General features: G+C 41.0%; 1 protein-coding gene across 2 annotated transcripts in view; it reads right to left on the reverse strand.

Annotated features, from left to right (window-relative positions):
* The window catches only part of ARHGAP10 (Rho GTPase activating protein 10), a 243,242-nt gene that overhangs the window by 80,887 nt on the left and 143,045 nt on the right, over window positions 1–19,310 (reverse strand). For both annotated transcript variants that reach the window (XM_037058430.1, XM_037058431.1), the window contains exons 14-15: window positions 13,821–13,895; window positions 7,148–7,235 (exon numbers count right to left, since the gene is read on the reverse strand). In XM_037058430.1, coding sequence (XP_036914325.1) covers window positions 7,148–7,235; window positions 13,821–13,895 — 163 coding nt within the window. The remainder of the gene's footprint in view (window positions 1–7,147; window positions 7,236–13,820; window positions 13,896–19,310) is intronic.

The following is a 19,310-nucleotide window of genomic DNA, read 5'->3' on the forward strand; positions in this document are numbered from 1 at the left end:
AAAACCTTTAAAATGTTTAAATCATGTAACCCAGAAATTCCTCTTCAAGTCCTTTAAAAAAAACAAAGATACACACACACACACAGATTTAAAACACATTCAAAAGCCAACAAAAATGCCAAGGAATAAAGGATCATTTCACATTGTTAAAGAGGTCGATTCATCAGCAAGATCGAAATATTCTGAATGTTAATGGATCCAGTAACAGGAGCTTCCGAACACACGGAACAAAGCTGATGAGACCACAAGGAGAGAGAGAGAGAACGGTAACCACAGCTGAGACTCAAATGCCTCTCTGTCTCAGTAACTGGTAGAACGAGTAGACAGGAAATCAGTTAGCACACAGAAGACCTGAACAAAGCGGTCAACCAACTCCACCTAACAGGTGTATCCTTCACATAACTCTCTCCCAGAGCACTTGGGACATTTATCAAGATAAACCACGTGAAATGTGAAACGTGAAACGTCCCTTTCACGTCCCTCTTCTGGGACGTGAAACAAATCTCAATAAATTGAAAAGAATTCCACTTGTACAGGGTATTTCTCTGATGACAACAAAAAACGATTTAGAAATCAATGACAGAAATATATCTGGAAAACCCCCAAGAAAATAAAATTAGGAAGTATTTTGAGCTAAATGCAGTATACCACGTATTAGAATTTGTGGGTTGTTCATAAAGTAATATTTCGGGATAAATTTTAACTGCTAAATAGGTGTATTATCACAAAAGAAGAAAGATCTTGTATCAATTACTTTTTCCTATCTTAGCCAGAAAAAAGGGGTCAATTAAACCCCCAAAAAGTAGAACAGAAAAAAGTCAAAATCACAGCATAAATCAGTGAAATAGAAACAAAAAACAGAAAATAAATAAACCCAATTCTTTGAGATAATCAATAAAATTGATAAATCTAGCCATATTGACTAAGAAATAACACAGTGAAGTCACAAATTATCAATGTCAAGAATAGTAGAGACAGGTGCAGAATCACTACAGCCTCTAAAGGTATTACAAAGAAAATAAGATTTAGAGGAACCTATATAAAGGATACATGGACAACAACTGAGAAGGGTGGAAATGGGAGGGAGGGGGGAGGATGGAGGGTGGGATGGGATGGGAGTAATAGACAGAAAACTGTACTTGAAAAATAATTAAATAAAAAAATTGAAAAAAAAAGAAAAGAAAAGAATGCATTAAAATGTAAAAAGAAAATAAGAGAATGTGATGAACAGTTTGATGTTCAAAAATTCAACTACTTAGATTAAATGGCCAAATGTCTTAATAGGGAAAAACTCCCAGATCGCTTCAGAAGAATCGGGAAAACCTAAGTAGCCCTACATCTATTAGAGAAACTGAATTTGTAGTTTAAATTTTGTCAGTAAAAGAACTCTAGGCCCAGGTGACTTCACTGGTGAATTTTAGCAAAGAAAAAAAAGAATACCAATTCTACACAAATTCTTCCAGAAAATATAAGAGGGAATACTTTCTGGCTCATTCTTTGATGTCAGCATTGTAGTTCCGAAATTAAGGGCATACGAAGAAAACTACAGACCAATATTGTGAATATAGATGCAACTATTCTAAATAAAATGTTAGCAACTCAAATTCCCAGAGATAAATAAAAGGATAATACATCATAAGTTTACCCCAGAAATGCTACACTGCCTTAATATTAAAGCAAAATCAATGTAACTCTCCACACTAGCAAACTGAAAAAGAAAAATTCTATGATCATCTTGACAGGTGATTCAGGGGAGAAAAAAACAGTTTTTCCCAGAAATGGTTCTAGAACAACTGGACATCCATATTCATAAGTGAACTTGGCTCCACACCCCAGATCTTCACAAAAATTAACTCAAAATAGACCATAGATCTAAGTATAAACCTCAAACTATAAAACTTCTAGAAGGAAATAGAAAACCTTTGTGCCTTTGAATTACAGAAAGACTTCTTGAGACATCACATAAAAAATGATAAGCTGGATTTCATCAAAATTAAAAACCATTTGAAAGATGCTATTAAGAGAATAAAAAGACAAGCCACAGACAAAAGAAAACATTTGCAGAGCAGGTTATCTGAGAAAGAATTTGTATCCAAAATACATAAAGGATGATCAAAACACCGTAACAAGAAGAATAACCCAATTTTTTTATTGCGTGAAAGGCACGGGCAGACACCTATTCCAAGAAGATATATAATTAGCAAATGAGCACATAAGAACGTTTAATATTATTAGTCATTATGAAAGCACACATTTAAAAGTACAATGAGACACCACCATAAAGCTGTTAGAAAGGCTAAAATTAATAAGACGGATCATATCAAGAGTTGGCAAGGATGCAGAGACAATGAGGGTCTTCTACACTGTTCGTGGGAATGTAAACCAGCACAAGCACTTTCTGTGAAAGTTCGTCAGTTTACCAGAAAGTTAAACATACACCAACTGTAGAATCCAGACGTCACGCAGACATTAGGATTCGCCCGAGAGAAAGGAAAGCCTAGGCTCAAAGATGCGCACACGAAGTTTCTAGCAGATTCACTTTCAACAGCCAAAGTTGCAAACAACCCAACCATCCATCAACAGGTGAATGGATTTTTTAAAAAACTGGGGTGTATCCATACAAAAGAGCCAATAAAACACTAGTTAGCAACCAGAAGGAAAGAATGACCCTACAACACAAGTTAATCTCTAATTATGCTGAGTGAAAGAAGCCAGATTTAAAAAATATATATATAACCACAATATTCCATGTGTGTGACATTATAGCAAATACAGAATTTTTTATACATGACAGAAAGCAGACCAGTGGTTGCTTAGGAATAAGAAGTGAAAAGAGCTGGTGAGAGCAAGGAATTTCCAAGGGGCAAGAGGAAATGGGGTGGGGGAAAAGCGGGGGGGCAGTGGGGGTGGATGAGAGGGTCACTATTTTGATTATGGCAGTGACTCCACAGATACACATAGATGCCACACTTACACAAATGCACGCTATACATATGGACAGTCTAGTGCATGCCAATTACACTTCAATAAAACTGTTTAAAAACAAAATAGATGCCAACATATATTCACAGGTTATGCTCCTTACATACAATTTATGATGGTGTGTGCACACACACAAAGATACACACACACAATGACAAGTGTTGACAATGAAACTGATGCACTTAGAACTCTACTGAAGAGAACAGTTCTCTTATTTCCTCTCTTCCCCCCTTCACCCTCTCCATCGTCATTTAAAGGTAAAAAAATAAAATCAAGTACACCACTGACTAAATAAAGGGAGAGGAGTAAACTTTGGGGGATTTTTTGTTTTAAAATATGGAAAAGCAAGAAGTACACAAAGAAGAAAAACTGTTATTAGGCAAAGAATGAAAGAGGAGGGTGCTGAAAGTGGAGAAATGAGGCACTCAGAAACACCACCAAGGGAACTTCTTTCTCAGTAAAAACGAATTTATATCTAAATATCTTCTATAAGCTTCTCATCACCATATGTCTGCTGGGCAATGCAGCATGAAGAGTAAGCATTAGATACGGCTCACGTTAGGGAGGCAGTAATAAAAATGACAAGTTCCCTATAGAAAATGTATTATCCTGAGTCACCGTATCGCTCAACTTCCCAACCCAATGTGTTTTCAAGCTACAGCTCTTGGCCACCCATTGGGATCTGCCTGAGAATATAAATCATAATATTTACCTATGCTGGCAATTTCTTCCCCCCAAGTCCCATTCTAATTTGCAGGCTTTAAAAGTTTCCTCTAGGTAAAATCATTTTACTGAAAGCATCACAAAACAGTTCATTGTCCTGTCACATGGGAAACTATTGTAACGAACACACTGCTGGAAATCAAAATTAGGGTTTGAATAGATAGGAAATCAATCAGAGGGCTGGTATCCAGCCTTCTTAAAGCACTAAAAGTTTAAAAAAACACCTCAAGTCAATAGAAAAGAGGGAGATGCCACACATACAAGGTCTGTTCAGAAAGTAGCCAGCCACATACTATGAAAAAGAGACATTTATTGAAGAAGATACAAGAAACATTATACATAGGACAATAAGGTATCAGTCCCCTTCAAAGTAGGTACCTTGGGACCTCACACATTGCTCCCGATAGCCGTCAGCTGCCCAGTCTTACTTTCCTGAATCTCATCAACATTCTGGAATCTCTTCCCTTTCACAGGTCAGTTTAGTTTGGGAAAAGCCAGAAGTCACGTGGTGCCATATCTGGGCTCTAGAGGGGCTGAATCACCTGGGTGATTTGATGTTTCGCCAAAAAACTGCACAAAATGTGGTGCATGAGCAGGCATGGTGTCGTGATCAAGCTGCTAAACACCAGCTGCCCATAGCCGTGGCCTTCTGACCCATCCAGATGTTGTCCATGGAGGAATGTTCAAGCTTAAGGAAATACTGAATGCAGATTCGTTGCTCTACTCAGCCATTTTGAATGTGACAGCCACACAGTACACATGCTCGCTCAACAGTGTCTACTGCCCCCACTGACAAGTACAGTGAAGTAGTCATTGTTCACCCATGCACATTCCAGTCCACTCTCCTTGGCTGCCAGGTTACACTGATGCTGTGCAAACCGTTCTGGTTATATTAACAATGGCTGGATTTTTTTCCGGACAGACCTTGTATGTCTGCTGTACCTATTTTTCTTTCTTCCAGACCTTGGAGGTTTTGCTTCTTGTTTTAGTTTGGTGCTTGGGGGGGGGGGGGGGTTGGTTACTTCCCTCTACTATCTCCAGCCTCCCACCCCATTAGGTGACCGGGGTATCTGCAGCAGAATTCAAGGGCAATGGTAAGAAGAGCTGTCTGCAGCTTTGGGCCGTGGTTCCCTAAGTGGCAGCAGGGATTCCACGCTGGGCAGGCTGGCACTGGGGCCATGCTCTGGACCATCACACTTCTTATGCTAAAAGAAATGCATCTGCTGGGGCCCAGCTGGGTAGTCAGAATGGAGGGACAGAAAAACTCAGTTTTCTCCCCTTGGGTGCATCATCAGAAAGTGTCAATTAAATCCTAATTACTGCATTTTCAGCTGCTAAAAATAACATAGGGGAAAAGAACAGCAACCTTTCAAACCTTCCAAGTCACCTGCCATTTTACGATCATTACTTTATCACACTCAGGCAGAAGGTGTTATGTGGTTATCTATGTCTTATAACTTCCCTCCTAACATCTCATCATGTTCTTTTTTTTTAAGATTGTATTTATTTATTTTTAGAGGGGAAGGGAAGGAGAGAGGGAGAGAAATATCAATATATGGTTGCCTCTCATGCATCCCCTGCTGGGAACTGGCCTGCAACTCAAACATGTGCCCTGACTGGGAATCGAACCGCAATACTCTGGTTCACAGTCCCACGCTCAATCCACTGAACTACACCAGCCAGGGCTCATCATGTTCTGTAAGCGATGTTTAACAACGGAATTCCACAGGAAGCAACAGCGTAATGAGACAAAAAGGCCACACTACACCAGGAGCGATCAGAAACCAGAGGCAGAGAGTATCAAGACAGCGTGAACTAGTTTTCCTCACGAGAGGAAAAACAAGGACCTTGTCCAGCAGTGGGAAAACACACAAATCTACTACGAAAGAACTGGATTTCCATCCTGGATTTCCTACCAAAACCTGAATGCCCTGGGTCAACTCCCTCACCTGTACTGGGTATACGCTTCCCCCTAGAAGGGCAGCACCCTTTGCTAGTCAGTACCATTTTCAACCCCTTACACTTCTATACTCCTCATCCCTCCTTTCCATCAGGCATCTAAAACAGGCTCACTCAACTTCAGCTCCATCGACATTTTGGACATGTGGGGGAGGAAAATGGGCTCTCTCATACACCACAGGTCCATCTCTGGCCTCAATTCATTGCACGCCAGCAGCATCTTCTTGCCTGCAATCATGACAATCAAGTTGTCTAGAGATACTGCCAAGGATCCCCTGGGTCAGGGCGCAAAACCATCCCCAGCGGGGCACCCCTGCTCTCATAGCTGGGGGTTCTGCTCTCGAAGCTGGGGGTTCTGCAATGAACATGCCATGAGAGGTCTGTCCTCAGGACGCTCACGTTCTCACCCCAGGGTGGGGACTGACAAGATCCATTTTTACTGTAATCCTCACCTAAACCACTTAGGTGCTCTCAGTGGCAAACTAGAATCAGCATGTAGATTTAGCCTGAATTGCATCCCTTTATAGTCTGGGAGTAATGATGAAGACGATGATGACGTACTTCCTACTTGAAGAAAAAGTTAAAACAGTGATACTATCTTACTTAAATACTTGAAAATGTGTAATACACACCTGAACCCACGGATGTATCGGAATTTGTTAAAGAAGTCAAACAGCCAGAAACCCCCCCGGTGTAAAATATGAAGACCACAGCACCACTCTGATGCAGTCTTGCAATGAATGAATAACATTCTTGTAATAAATGACCTTAACCTGTACCTAATTAAGCCTATAGATTTAACTAATAGTTTTTAGAAAAATCTGACAGCCAAAGAACCAGGTTAAAAGATAAGGATAAAAAATACAGCCATAACCAAAAAGCAGAAAATTCTATTTCCAAAACTGACCCAGGTTCATCACCAAAAAATGCTGGGGGCTGAGGCGTGGGGTGTGGAGGAAAGAGATGCCTGCTCTTTTTAGAGAAAAGTTACTGAGTCACAGGAATGCTGAACCTTTTCTACTTCTAGCCCAAATTTTTGTAATAAATAGAAATTTTAACTTTATCTTAAAACTTGAATAAGTAAACATATCTTCAAATAGCTTTGGATCTGTTTAAGCCTTAACGTTCAAATGGTTTCAATTGTAAGCTTAAAAAAAATCTCCATTTTAGCCAAAAACCTAAATGAAAGACTCGGTGAATGCAATACCTCCTCCTCCTCATTGTCTGGCAGCATTTACTTCCTAAACAGTCACACCAGACGTCTATTCAAATCCTGTCTACTGCCTCCGAGTCTGTTCTGCTGCAGTTTACCGATGTTCCCCTACTTCACCCACTTGCTGGGACACTATCGGATGCCTCACAAACGTTCCCCTCTTCAGAAGGTTTAACTTGACTATCAAGATCAATGGGCAGAGTCGGCGTCCGCTGTGTATTAAATGCCCAAATCATCCACACGTCCCTTCTGTTGCTGAGAGGAGCTTACCTCAAATACTGTTTCAGGGCACTTGTTATTGTCTTCACTTCCCAATCTACGGAATTCTCCAGGTCCAACTCATTGCATGTTTTTACATCTAGCAAGCAAGCAAAAAAAAAAAAAAAAGTATATTAAAACCTCGACCATTCAAAGGCCCTCTTGACTGGCTCACAAAGCTTTCATTTATAAGTGGCCAAACCACAAATAATTAATTCTGTGGTTTCCTACACAAACATTATACTCAATTTCTTATAATACTGTAAGCCATGATCTATTACTAGACATTCCTAGCACTTCAGAAAATCAGTGGTGGAAAATCAAAATTAAGACATAAGGGCTGGGCTGACAGTAGGGAAGAACTGGACATAGTGTAGCATTTCAGTATTCACCACCGCAAAGCATGGGGAGCTACTGTGATTATTACCATTAATAATATTACTATTACAGGTGCTACTCAGTAGCCATGGCTTAGAGACTGGCACGCGCAGTGCCTGTGCATTTTCGGTGGTTCAGGTGGCACTGTTGCTATCACAGAGTTATGACGGGGGAAACACACAGCACTGTTAATGGCAAAATGACCACATATTAGAACAGCGAAAGGCCAGTGGGAAGAAAGGATGAGTTTAGTCCCACACATCTAAGATTTGTACTTAATCACATTAGGTATCTTTCCGAAGATTAATACATAAAATAGAAAAATGATGACACATGAACTTAAAAAGTCACTTATGAGTAATCTTTCCCATTAACATTACAATTTACACACTCATCCAGGAAATATTTATTGGAAGCCTCTGTGTAACTTTTCTGATGTTCATTCTAAATTCAACTAGTTTTCTTTGTCCTGAAAGTGTGTTAATGATGTGTTCTTCCAAATGGCTTTTCAAATAGCTAGGAAGCTCTGAAAACCTGGGACTTCATAAAAAAGAGGAGGAGGAGGAAGAGGAAGAGGAGGAGGAAGAGAAGGAGAGGGAAGGGAGGGAGGAAGAGGAGGAGGGAAGGGACCAATTCTGAAAAGGAAAAGGTCAGTGCCGGATGATGAGGAAGGCAAGCCCTCTGAGTAGGGTGGCATCTCTGATTCTGGGAGGGCTGGGCTATGGCACTCGGCTGTGGCACCTGTGGCACGGCACCAGGGCGGACTGCAGCGCTGGGATCAAAAACCTGGGCTGAAATCCCTGCCAGAGCCCTAACCACCACCCCACCCCACACAAGTCACTTTCAAACCAATCTGAACTCCAGGCTCTCGTCTGCACAAAGGAGATCATGCAAAAGCTCTCAGGGAGCATCAAATCAGGGATATACCCATATTTCCACCAATTACTAAACGGGTAGACAATTACCGTAGCTGAAAGTATCCGCATCCAGGTGGAACAACCTCGGAGGGAGGGAACAGCAAGTGAATTCTAACGAATGATACCAAACAATCAATATAAACTTGCTTGCTTTTCTACAACCCCACCACACACGGAGAAAAGAAGAGATTCATGGAGGAGACACTATTTCTCCCTCACTCCAGAATGTCTCAACTAAGACCAGAAAAAAACCTAGTTGCACTGGGGTTTTTCCTCCTCCCTTAGATGCATTTGTCTATCCTGGGAAGGAAACACCATGCTAGTATTTCCTCTTTAAAAGCACTAAAAAGCACAATCTGTCAAAATGGGACCACCGCATCATGGCACACGCGCCACCAAAAAAGTTTTAGGCTCGGGTATGAGACAGGATGGATGGCAGCTGAGTGTTACTCTCAAACTTTTTGGAAATCAAGTAAACCAGGAAGTGATGGTTATTTCACAGCCATAACATCATGCATACGAAGTCAATTACTCAAAAGTCTGGAGACTTTTTAAAGCATTTCGACGGTTCTTGATTACAGCAACTGACAGCAATATGCAATAAACTACAACAATGGCAACTGACACTGATTACATTTTGATCAGTTCTCCAATTCAAAACTCATTTGTTACTAAGCTTGTCAGACAAGCCACAGGTATATGCAAGAAATCAAATGAAGCCCCCTGATTAAAGGCACAATCCTTTATAACTGGGACTAAATAATTCTGTTCTGAAGGCTTTGCCAGCCAATTACTTCAGTAACTGAATATTCTCTTTCTCATTAAATCAATTATTTAAATCTCATTTCAACACACAAGTCAAATAACATTTTCAATCAACTTGCTTCCAGCAAATCACCATTTTTAAATCCTTCTAATGGAAAGGCTTCTAAATGAAATCTTTTCTTTTCAGCTTTGTACCAAATTATCATTTCATATTTTGAGAATCATACTTTTTTCAATGCAAAAATAAAGCTATCCTTTGAATTCACAGAATAAAAAGTAACTGTTACATCAGAAGCTAATAACTTCCTTGTGACTACAGTACCAATCCTCCAATAAATTTCACTGTTTTAAGTAAGTCAGTCATCCATGGGAGTTGTTGTTGTTGTTGTTTTTACAATTAATGGATGTACTGGTACTAGGTAAATTTGTTTATAACTTATTTGGGATTCAAACTTGAAATGCATTTGACTGTTCAACCTCAATATATGTCCTATCATAAACAAGGTAAAAAATGTACTTCTTTTCTGACCAAGAGAAACCACCTCATGGATTACCTAAAAATCAAAATTAACAAGTACAGATGCAAACAACTGACTTTTTATTTGGGTTAAAGTTTCATAATTTTGTCACTAGCCAGGGGTCATTCATTCTCCTGAAACAGGACGTTGTCAGCCCAGTCTAGAGGCAAGTGTTGGCATTGACCTGGTCTCATTTCAAAGAACTTAGAAAACACAGTGACTAAATGAATTTTGAAAATTAATTTTTTCAGCTGTTCGTTTTCCTTTTCACCAATCTATGTGAAAAAGTTCTCCTACAAAGCAAACACTATCATATTTTACAAGTAAAACACTTCTAAATTAGTTTTGTTTGTTTTCTATGGTTCTCTGTCTAAATCTGAAACCATCCAAACTTTTTTGCAAATTAGGTTTATTTAGAAACAACCACCACATCCACCAGCCACGTCAGCTACTATCACATTTTCTCTCACATTCCCCTCCCCTGCTCTGACGTTTTCGTTCTAAAGTGGGGAAAAGGCAGAATACATGAAATCCTAACTCATCTCAGTTCTAAACGACCAATAACTATAGTAATTTATCTGCTACATCCTCACCCCATCAACTAACATGACTCACCTCAAAACAATGCATCTAATATTTCTCTCTGCCTTCCCCAACTGCTCTGAATCTCTAACAACAAACAAAAACCCAAAATCTTTTATGAGACCATGCATGCCCTGTGTTGGAGCCACAGGGGAAGGAAAGGACCCGTGAGGGGAAAGAAGGCAACTGCTCACTTAAACATCTGCTTTAGGAAGCTGGTCCTGGGGAAAGCAGGAGGCTGCTAAAAACCGGGCAGGCCACTGCTTCCTGCTCGCAGGAGAGATGACTAAGGAGGCAAACAATTCTCATCACCATGGGGAAGAGGGCTGCTGCCCACTCCCTCCCCGGGTCTGCAAGGGTACTAAGGACTTGGCTGTTTGGAAGACTGGAGAGGACTTTCTACAGTTACCTGCCATCAGCAGGTCTCACTGGCAGCCAGAGGGAAGAGAAGAAAGGGGGGAGGAGGAGGAGGAGCAGGAGGGGGAGCAGGAGGAGGAGCAGGAGGGGGAGGAGGAGGGGGAGGAGGAGGGGAAGAAAGAAGAAGAAAAATGTTTTCCTTTATTTTATTCTTAAATGTAAACGGAAAAACCAATAAAGGTAACAAGTGAAGAAAACATGCAAGATTTGAGCAAGCATCCTTTCTTTAGAAATCATCCAAATTTTACACGAGTATTTAAAGAATACTTAAAATATTTTATGTAAAAACAGCAATAATTGAAAGTATACCAAAGTAAATAATTAACTCTCAAGAATTAAAGAGAACTAAGTAAAGTAAATGGAAGCTCATGTCAAAAAAATATAAAATGGCTTGGAATACTCTCTCAGATATTTAAACTTAGATTTGTTCTTTTGTAGAAAGAAAAGTGCATTGCAAACAAAAGAGGCTTTGAAAGAATTCAAATTTGAAATAAACATTACCTGCAGAATAGTAATTTTTAAAACAAAGGTGCATAGTGCACAAATGAGCAAAACTATCAGAATTATCTGATTAATTCACAGTAAGGGGAGAAATATGGATTGGTCTAAACACAAAGCTAAGCATCTGGTGAACTCACTCAATTTTTTTCTCTTTAAGATATATAACCTTCAAATGATGAACAGAGGTGGGAAAAGCTGGAACAAATATCTATGAGATAGTGTATACATGACTACTCAAACTCTAACATCTTTTTTTTTTTGGAAGAAATATAAATTATTTCCATTTGAACACCTGCTGAATCAGAATGAAAGTAAAGAAATATCTTAAGGAAATCTTAAATTTATTAAGTGAATAAACATATTTTGTTAAGAGCTAAAGTTTGCATTCGTAACAAAGTAGTAAGAAAATAATATTCATGCTAATAAAAGTCCAAAGTCTGTGGTTGCTAAACTTGGACTAGGAATCATTTACAGATTAAGTAAAATCATGTATGTTGTATAGCCCCTTTAAATAAATATGCACTAAAAAACTAACAGGCCAGCGTCTTTCCTTCACGTCAGTTCTCTAACTTCCCGTCTGCGGAGGTCACTGAGAGCACAGCGCTTCCCTCGTGAGTGCCCTGAGCGGGGCTGTGTCACACTTGGGTCCTGGGCTTCTCTACTCTGAGTCCCATGGGAAGAGAAGGCAGTTCTACGGGTCATGAAGAGCTGAGGGATTAGATAGTTTTAAAACATCTCACACATTAAGGACTGTGAATGACATATTTTCCAGGAGCAGAGGAAACGACCCCCTGAGTTCAAGGATGCAGATCGTGTGGGATTTTATGAGATTAAGAACAAATGTGGGGACAATTTAACACTTCAAGGTGACCACAAGAGACACCCTGTTCCAGTCACCCTTGAGCATGAACAAGGAGATAATAAAAATAATGCCAGGGTCCTTAGGACCAATTCATTGCCACAGGGCAGGGCGCTTGACCAAAACCTCCCCTTCCAGTATCACAGTCTCCCAGTTCTGATCAGCCTAACACCATCTTGGGAAGGAAAGAAGTGTTTCTAATTTTAAAATTAACTAAAAGCAGATGCTATAGTTCCATTAAATGCTTCCAGCTGCTACTGAACCACTGGCAACCCAAGTCCGCTTCGTTTGGCGACCGTGGATGGTAAGTAGGAAATCTGACTGTCCGCACTGCACACCGAGTTTAAACCAGAGGCAGAAAGTAAAAAACAGCTCACGAGAGTGAATGTATTCTAATAAGGCTCTGTAACTGATGATGGGCATTTTTTNTTCATTGCCACAGGGCAGGGCGCTTGACCAAAACCTCCCCTTCCAGTATCACAGTCTCCCAGTTCTGATCAGCCTAACACCATCTTGGGAAGGAAAGAAGTGTTTCTAATTTTAAAATTAACTAAAAGCAGATGCTATAGTTCCATTAAATGCTTCCAGCTGCTACTGAACCACTGGCAACCCAAGTCCGCTTCGTTTGGCGACCGTGGATGGTAAGGAGGAAATCTGACTGTCCGCATTGCACACCCAGTTTAAACCAGAGAGGCAGAAAGTAAAAAACAGCTCACGAGAGTGAATGTATTCTAATAAGGCTCTGTAACTGATGATGGGCAATTTTTTCCTGTGGTTAATAGCTTTACAAAAAAAAAAAAAAGGGCTGTTGCTTATTAAATCCTTAATTCAAACAGCCAAACAAGCAATCCTATCTGTCACATCTCAGTTGATTTTATTCATCTTGGTTTCTGCTTCCAGAAAATGAGTGTTTGCTAAAACGCTTTAAGATGCAGATTCGTTTAAATGCAGCGACAGTATACCTGAGGGCATTGTTAATGTTGATTAGTTAAAGTAAGGTGTCAGATTAATTAACATTTAGCAAGGTCATAATGACACACAGGCCCTCCAGCCTGAGGAGGCATCACCACTTCTCCAGACGCGCAGCCTGTTCTGGGCTGGGGAAGGAAGTGGGGCGCCTTACAGGTGGCACCAAACTGACGGCTGTGTGCAATGGAAAAGCGCTGTGTCATTCACAGAATGTCTAGGGTAATGAAATGAATTCGCTTTCTGGCTTCCTCCAGTGCACGGTGCCAAAGAACACAGTGTTATCGGCGCAGATGGAGCACGCATGGTTCTGGAGAAGAGCCTGCTGCAACTACAAGCAAGCCCCTGTGAATACCAATGAATCCCCGAGAACCAGACTCTTGCTGTCAAATGACAGTTTTGGAAGCGCCATAAACATGAGCGAGTCCCAGTGGTCTTGTCCAATCAAATGTTCTGTCGAGACCCTGGACAGCCAATTTGGAAGCCACACAAATCACAGCGGCCGGCTGCTACTTTCCCATGAGAAGAAAGCAGGAGAAGACATTCGTCCAGGAGCGGCACGCTTTTGTTCCTTCCAGTTCTTAATCAAGTCAAGAGAAAGCGGATAATTGGTGCTGTGAAAACACTAATCTACTTCTTGGAGTCAACGTGGAGAAAACTAATGTAGGCAGAAGAAAAGAATGGATTTGCAAGTAGGCTGGACGTGACTATGAAATATTAACTCATGACATTAATGAACATAAACAAATCATGCATGGAAAATGATTAGAAAAGAAGCATACCCATCAACATACTGAGAAGTCTCTGGACCTTTGAACTCACCCCCACAACTCTGTACAATCCTTGGTCGTTTATACCTATTGGAAGAGACAAAATGTTAGCAAAATACAAGACTGTCATAGTTTCAAAGCTGCCAACAAACAGTTGCATTCAGATTCTCTGCTGACTCGTGTTAGCGGCATTCCTGTTGATTACAAAAATAATGTTTGACAAAAGCAAGCATGTAAGAACTTGTTTAGTGGCTTGGTACGTGTGAGTTATGGTTGGAAAATAATCCCATAAAACAAGGTTCCATGTGGACAAAATGCAATGAGTCGATGTTAATGAAATAAATTAGTTAAGCAGTACTCACATATACCAACACACTATGTAAAAATACCTTTCCTATTTATGGTTACTAATTCTTGACATTGTCTTGAAAAACTTTAGCCTTTTGAAAGTAACATGGTGCTGATTAATATACAAGAAAAAATCAGTGTTTGGATGATTCCTGAAGACCACAGAAATTCATTCCAAAGTGAGGCAGAACAGTTTTTGCTTTTTGCTTTTAAGAACTGTGAAATGCACTGTCCAGTGAGAAACTCTGATAGTTCAAATAAGTTATCACTGCAAACCCTACATCCAAATGAACTCATTGCATTTTATCTTTGAAGAGACCTGCATCCAAAGTAGCCGTGAGCACAGCAGACAAGAAAGAAAGGCAAGACCACTTACTGTCGAACATCATTTAGGATGTGGTCTCATGGCCTTGCTGTGACACTGATTTGATTAAACCAACTGTAAGAGGACTTTTGGAGGCAAGCAGGAAACTGAGTGGCCTTTGGGTTATGTCAAAAATGTTTTTATTTTTTAAGGAACATACTTAAAAGAGGGACCTATGTTCCATTCACTTTAAGAAGGAGAAAGTGGTAGACGAAGCAATTGTAGCAACATCCTGGAAAGGACTGTGTCTGAGCGGCAAATATGTGGGAGTTCCTCGTACCACTCTCTAGTCTTTTTCATGCTTGAAAACTTCCATCATAAAATAATGACTTCCAGAACAGGTGTCTCACTCTCTTTCTTTCTCCAAAGGGTTATAGTTTTCTGCCTATGTGTTTACTGCCTACACTATGAATACTGCACACGACTAGCTGATGGGATGATGCCTGTACCTCCAGAGTTTCCAAAACAAAATAAAGCAACCCCCAAAAGGCCGTGAAATTTGCCCATGGGAACATACTCTCTTTTCACCTCCCTACCTGGGGTGATGAAAAAAATATGGTACTAGACAGTGTGTAAAGAACTGGACGCAAATCACAGCTCGGTCACTCCTGAGCAGAGACCTTGGGCAACACAGGACACCTGTGAGTTTGGATGCTGCCTTTAAGCACCCGGCCAGCACCCTGCACCCGTGTTATGAGGAGAAGAAAAAGAAGATGGTACCAGTGCACATCCTCTTGGCTATAAAGCACCACGTGTATGCACACACTCACACAAGCTTTCATGATTCCTTGCAAAAGTTGACTTTGTTTTCCATCTTTTTCTCTCTCTTTTTTTTTTTTGCCTTTCACTTATTTCTCCTTACTCATTTTGTTAAAGCTTCTCAAATGTCCTATTTGTCTGCTTGTTAGGGGCTGAATTGTGCCCCACCCCCAAATTTTGAAGACCTAATCCACAGTACCTCAGAATGTGACTATATTTGGAAATAAGGTCTTTAAAGGGGGTAATTATGTTAAAACGTGGTCACTGGGATAGGCCCTAGTCCAACATCATTGCACACTTTTAAGATGAGAAAAGGGCGTCACAGACACACACAGAGAGAAGACCATATGAACACGCAGCAAGAAGATGGCCATGCGCAAGCAAGGGGAGAGGACTCATAAGAACCCACTCTACAGACAGCTTGATATGGGATTTCTGGCCCCAAGAATTGCAAGTTAATTAATTCCTGCTACATCACCCAGTCTGCGGCCCTTTACTATCACAACCCTAATGAACCAAGACTCTCTCCCTCTCAGTTACTCCACAGAGCTAAGAACCAGGAGAGTGAGGGCTGCCCCATCAGTAAACACAAGTCTTCTCAGAGCACTTTAAAGAAGCAAAGGAGCCAACAGGCCCCTTCCCGATGGGGATGCTCACTGCCTGCAAGAGAGGAGAGAAAGGCAGATCAGTTCTGCCAGGGATTGAAAACAAGAAAAAAATATTCTTGAGGGGAGAAAAGACTGGGCTTCATTCCTTCCTTCCCCTAGAGGCCAGAGGGCCACGGCCAGACAGTTCGACATACCAGAAGATAAGAGACCTAAACTAGATTGACCTTGGCACCTGACGCCAAAAGAGCAAGTCATACTCTCTGGTCAAAGAAACACAGCGCTGCAGGAAGTGCCTGAGTGCATGGAGAAATGAAACAGAGACATCACTTCGGTAGCAATGATCCGTCCGGGAGGGTCATTACTACCGGGTAATTGGCCACGTTCAAATTCATCATCCTGAGAGAAACAGCGTTCACTGCTAATGCATAATAAAAGGTGCAAGGGAAAATTAATGCTACTCAACACAGCTTTTATTTTTTAAGATGAAATTTAAATAAACCTTGTACCAAAGCAACTAGAAAATAACATGTAAAATGCATACACTCAAATTGTGTAAGCTTTTTGTTACACTGTTCTTAGAAGCTCTGGACTAAGAAAATTAGAAGATACTTTATATCTATAGATACACACATCACACAAAAGATATCAAATAAAGGCATTTAAAGAAGAGGAACCACTCAGTAGGCCAAGTCATATCAGTGAGTTCAACACATTCTCTCCGGCTTCTTTCAAAGTTCCCTCATTCAGCCAAAGGGATCGCTATTTCTAATCACCAGGTATTAGAATTTTGAAATCTTCTTTGATTTCTTCCCCGTCACTTTCTAAACTTCAGTAGGTCAATGTCTGCATTTTCTTCAAGCTCAGAGTAATCACTGTTTCTTCAACAGCCTTAAATTTGATGCATGTACCTTTACAAAGGCACACTGCAGGAAACACACACATGCATAATCCATCCTACACATCATCTTTCTTCCCAACCTTTTATATTTCAAACCACTCTGATGACCTAAGGTCTCTCCCATCTCCATTTAAGAATAAGCCGTCCCATCAAGTCCATACTCAGCTAAATATGTAAGGCATGAACCAAGAAGCACCCACCGATCATGGCCCCCAGCTCACCTACCCGCATTTACTGCAGAGCATTCGCCTGCATCGGGGCAGACCAGGGACTCGCCCACAGCAACCAAAAGCATTCCCTCCTCCCTTGTCCATGGCTACGTCCAGGGGCAAGTCTCCTCTAGCAGAGATGTTCTTCCCCTTCTCCTTACAGGTTACTCATCTGTCAAATATTTAATCATCAAACACATTGCAGGCACTGGTCTAGCTGCCCAAGATTCAACAGTGAGCAAAACTGGCATTCCATCCAGACCTCCAAAACCAGATAAAAATCCCATCTTTCTGACACCACGGTGATAATCCCTTATTCTGAATGGGCCTCATAATTAATTCCTTTTAACACTTAATTATGTTTTAAAACTAACCCACAATCTCTTATGCACAATTCCCCAAATCAAAAATCTGAGTGCTTGACCTGACATCAGCTTACATATTTATTTTCCCCACGAAGTGTGAATATTCCAATTTTACCATGTAAAAAGTAATTTCCACACCAAAGCTATGCAGGGACGTTATCTACAGTTCAATATACACACACACACACACACACACACACACACACACACACACATACACATGTCCCCTATTTCCTTTTCAAACTTAAAAGAATACCTAAATTCTAAAACACATCCGATCACAGAATTTTCAGGTCAAGAATTGTGGACCTGTGTTCTGCATTCTCTCCCCAAATGCACAGACATATATTATCTGGAAAGATACGAGGTCAACCTTGCTTTTTGGTTGTTTTTAGCAGCTTTCATGGTGCCTTGCATGGGTGCAGAATAGGTGTGGATAGGCTGCCTTGACTTGAAAATAATTTACAACTACAGATACAGATTGGACTTAGGCCAGAAGAGGCATTACAGTTAGAAATGAAAAGGTAAAATGCAGATATCCACGTTACTAACTTTTTTAGGATATCAACACCCAATGATTGACATCATTACTACAACACGTTATAACTCTGCCATCCAATCAAAGTATTTACAGGTCAAAATATCTTTTTTTTTTGCTTTTTAATAAATAAGATTAGTTCTGATCAGTAGAAAAGGAAAGGTAACTTTCTGTCACTGTAACTCCTTTACAGTGACGAGCAGGTGATGACAGCTGTCCCGGGCAAAGTAATACAGGGAAACCAAATGTCTTCCTCCCCCACCGTCTCCTCCCATCTCACGCAGTGCTGTCCCAGAACCCAACCCAGATCTTCCTGGGGGGGCGAGGGGGCGGGGGTCCAGAAGTAGGACCCAGTCGAGTTTCGGCACCATCTCTGCCCACCCGTTTCCCTCTCAGAACCCAAATGGCCCCAGCATCTATCTGGCCCCAGAAAGCACCTGCGCAGGGCCGCAGACTCCCGTGGGCGCCCAGAGGCACGCACAGGAGGCTGCAGAAGCACAGGACGAAACGAGATGATCTGAGACAATAAAGAATTCGATGCAAGAAGGAAATAAAACTCAACGGGGTTGAGAAATTCGGTTAAACAACAGAGGTGGAAGCTGGCAAGTAGATGTGGTAAGAAGTCGACAAAGCGGCAGTTAAAAGCAGCAGGGGAGAGAAGAGGGAACTAAAACACACCCCCAAGAAAGGCAGATGGAGAACACAAAATGAGAGGTGGGCAAGACTGGACATCAGCGAGAAGGTGACGGGCTAAAAATTACATGGCATGTAATTTCCTGTTCACTTCTTAGGCAGTAGTGAATGCTTACTGTGTGTCACACACAGAAGACACAGGGTAAAGTTAAAAAGAGAGTTAAAGCTAAAAGAGAAAGCAACTTGGATCCAACTGAGCCACAAAGTCTTTCCTTCACTTTTCTTTTTAGCTTCAGAAACAGACAGACTCTGTAGCTGATAGCTCCGTATTCTCAAGACCTTGCATGGTCCTCTGCACTTGGTACCCGTCTAACAAGTGGAGGGAATAAATTAGGGAATGAATGGAATAAATGAATAGTAAGTTGATGCCTGATTAGTGAAGGGACACAGAAAGAAAATTAAGAGAGAGAAAAGCCCTGGCTGGTGTAGCTCAGTGGATTGAGCGCGGGCCTGCGAACCACACGATCGCAGTTCGATTCCCAGTAAAGGGCACATGCCTGGGTTGCAGGCCAGTTCCCGGTTCCCGGCAGGGGACGCACGAGAGGAAACCACACATTGATATTTCTCTCCCTCTCTCCTTCCCTTTCCCTCTAAAGTTAAATAAATAAAATCTTTAAAAAAAAAAGAGAGAGAGAAAAAAGCTTATAACTAGAAAACACAGATATAACAATACGAAGGGGTAAGGCTCAAAGTGGGAAATAAACACTTTTGATGGTAACA

This window comes from Sturnira hondurensis, unplaced genomic scaffold, assembly GCF_014824575.4.
Source record: "Sturnira hondurensis isolate 20B ecotype Veracruz unplaced genomic scaffold, ASM1482457v3 Scaffold0010128, whole genome shotgun sequence".
NCBI lineage: Eukaryota > Metazoa > Chordata > Mammalia > Chiroptera > Phyllostomidae > Sturnira > Sturnira hondurensis.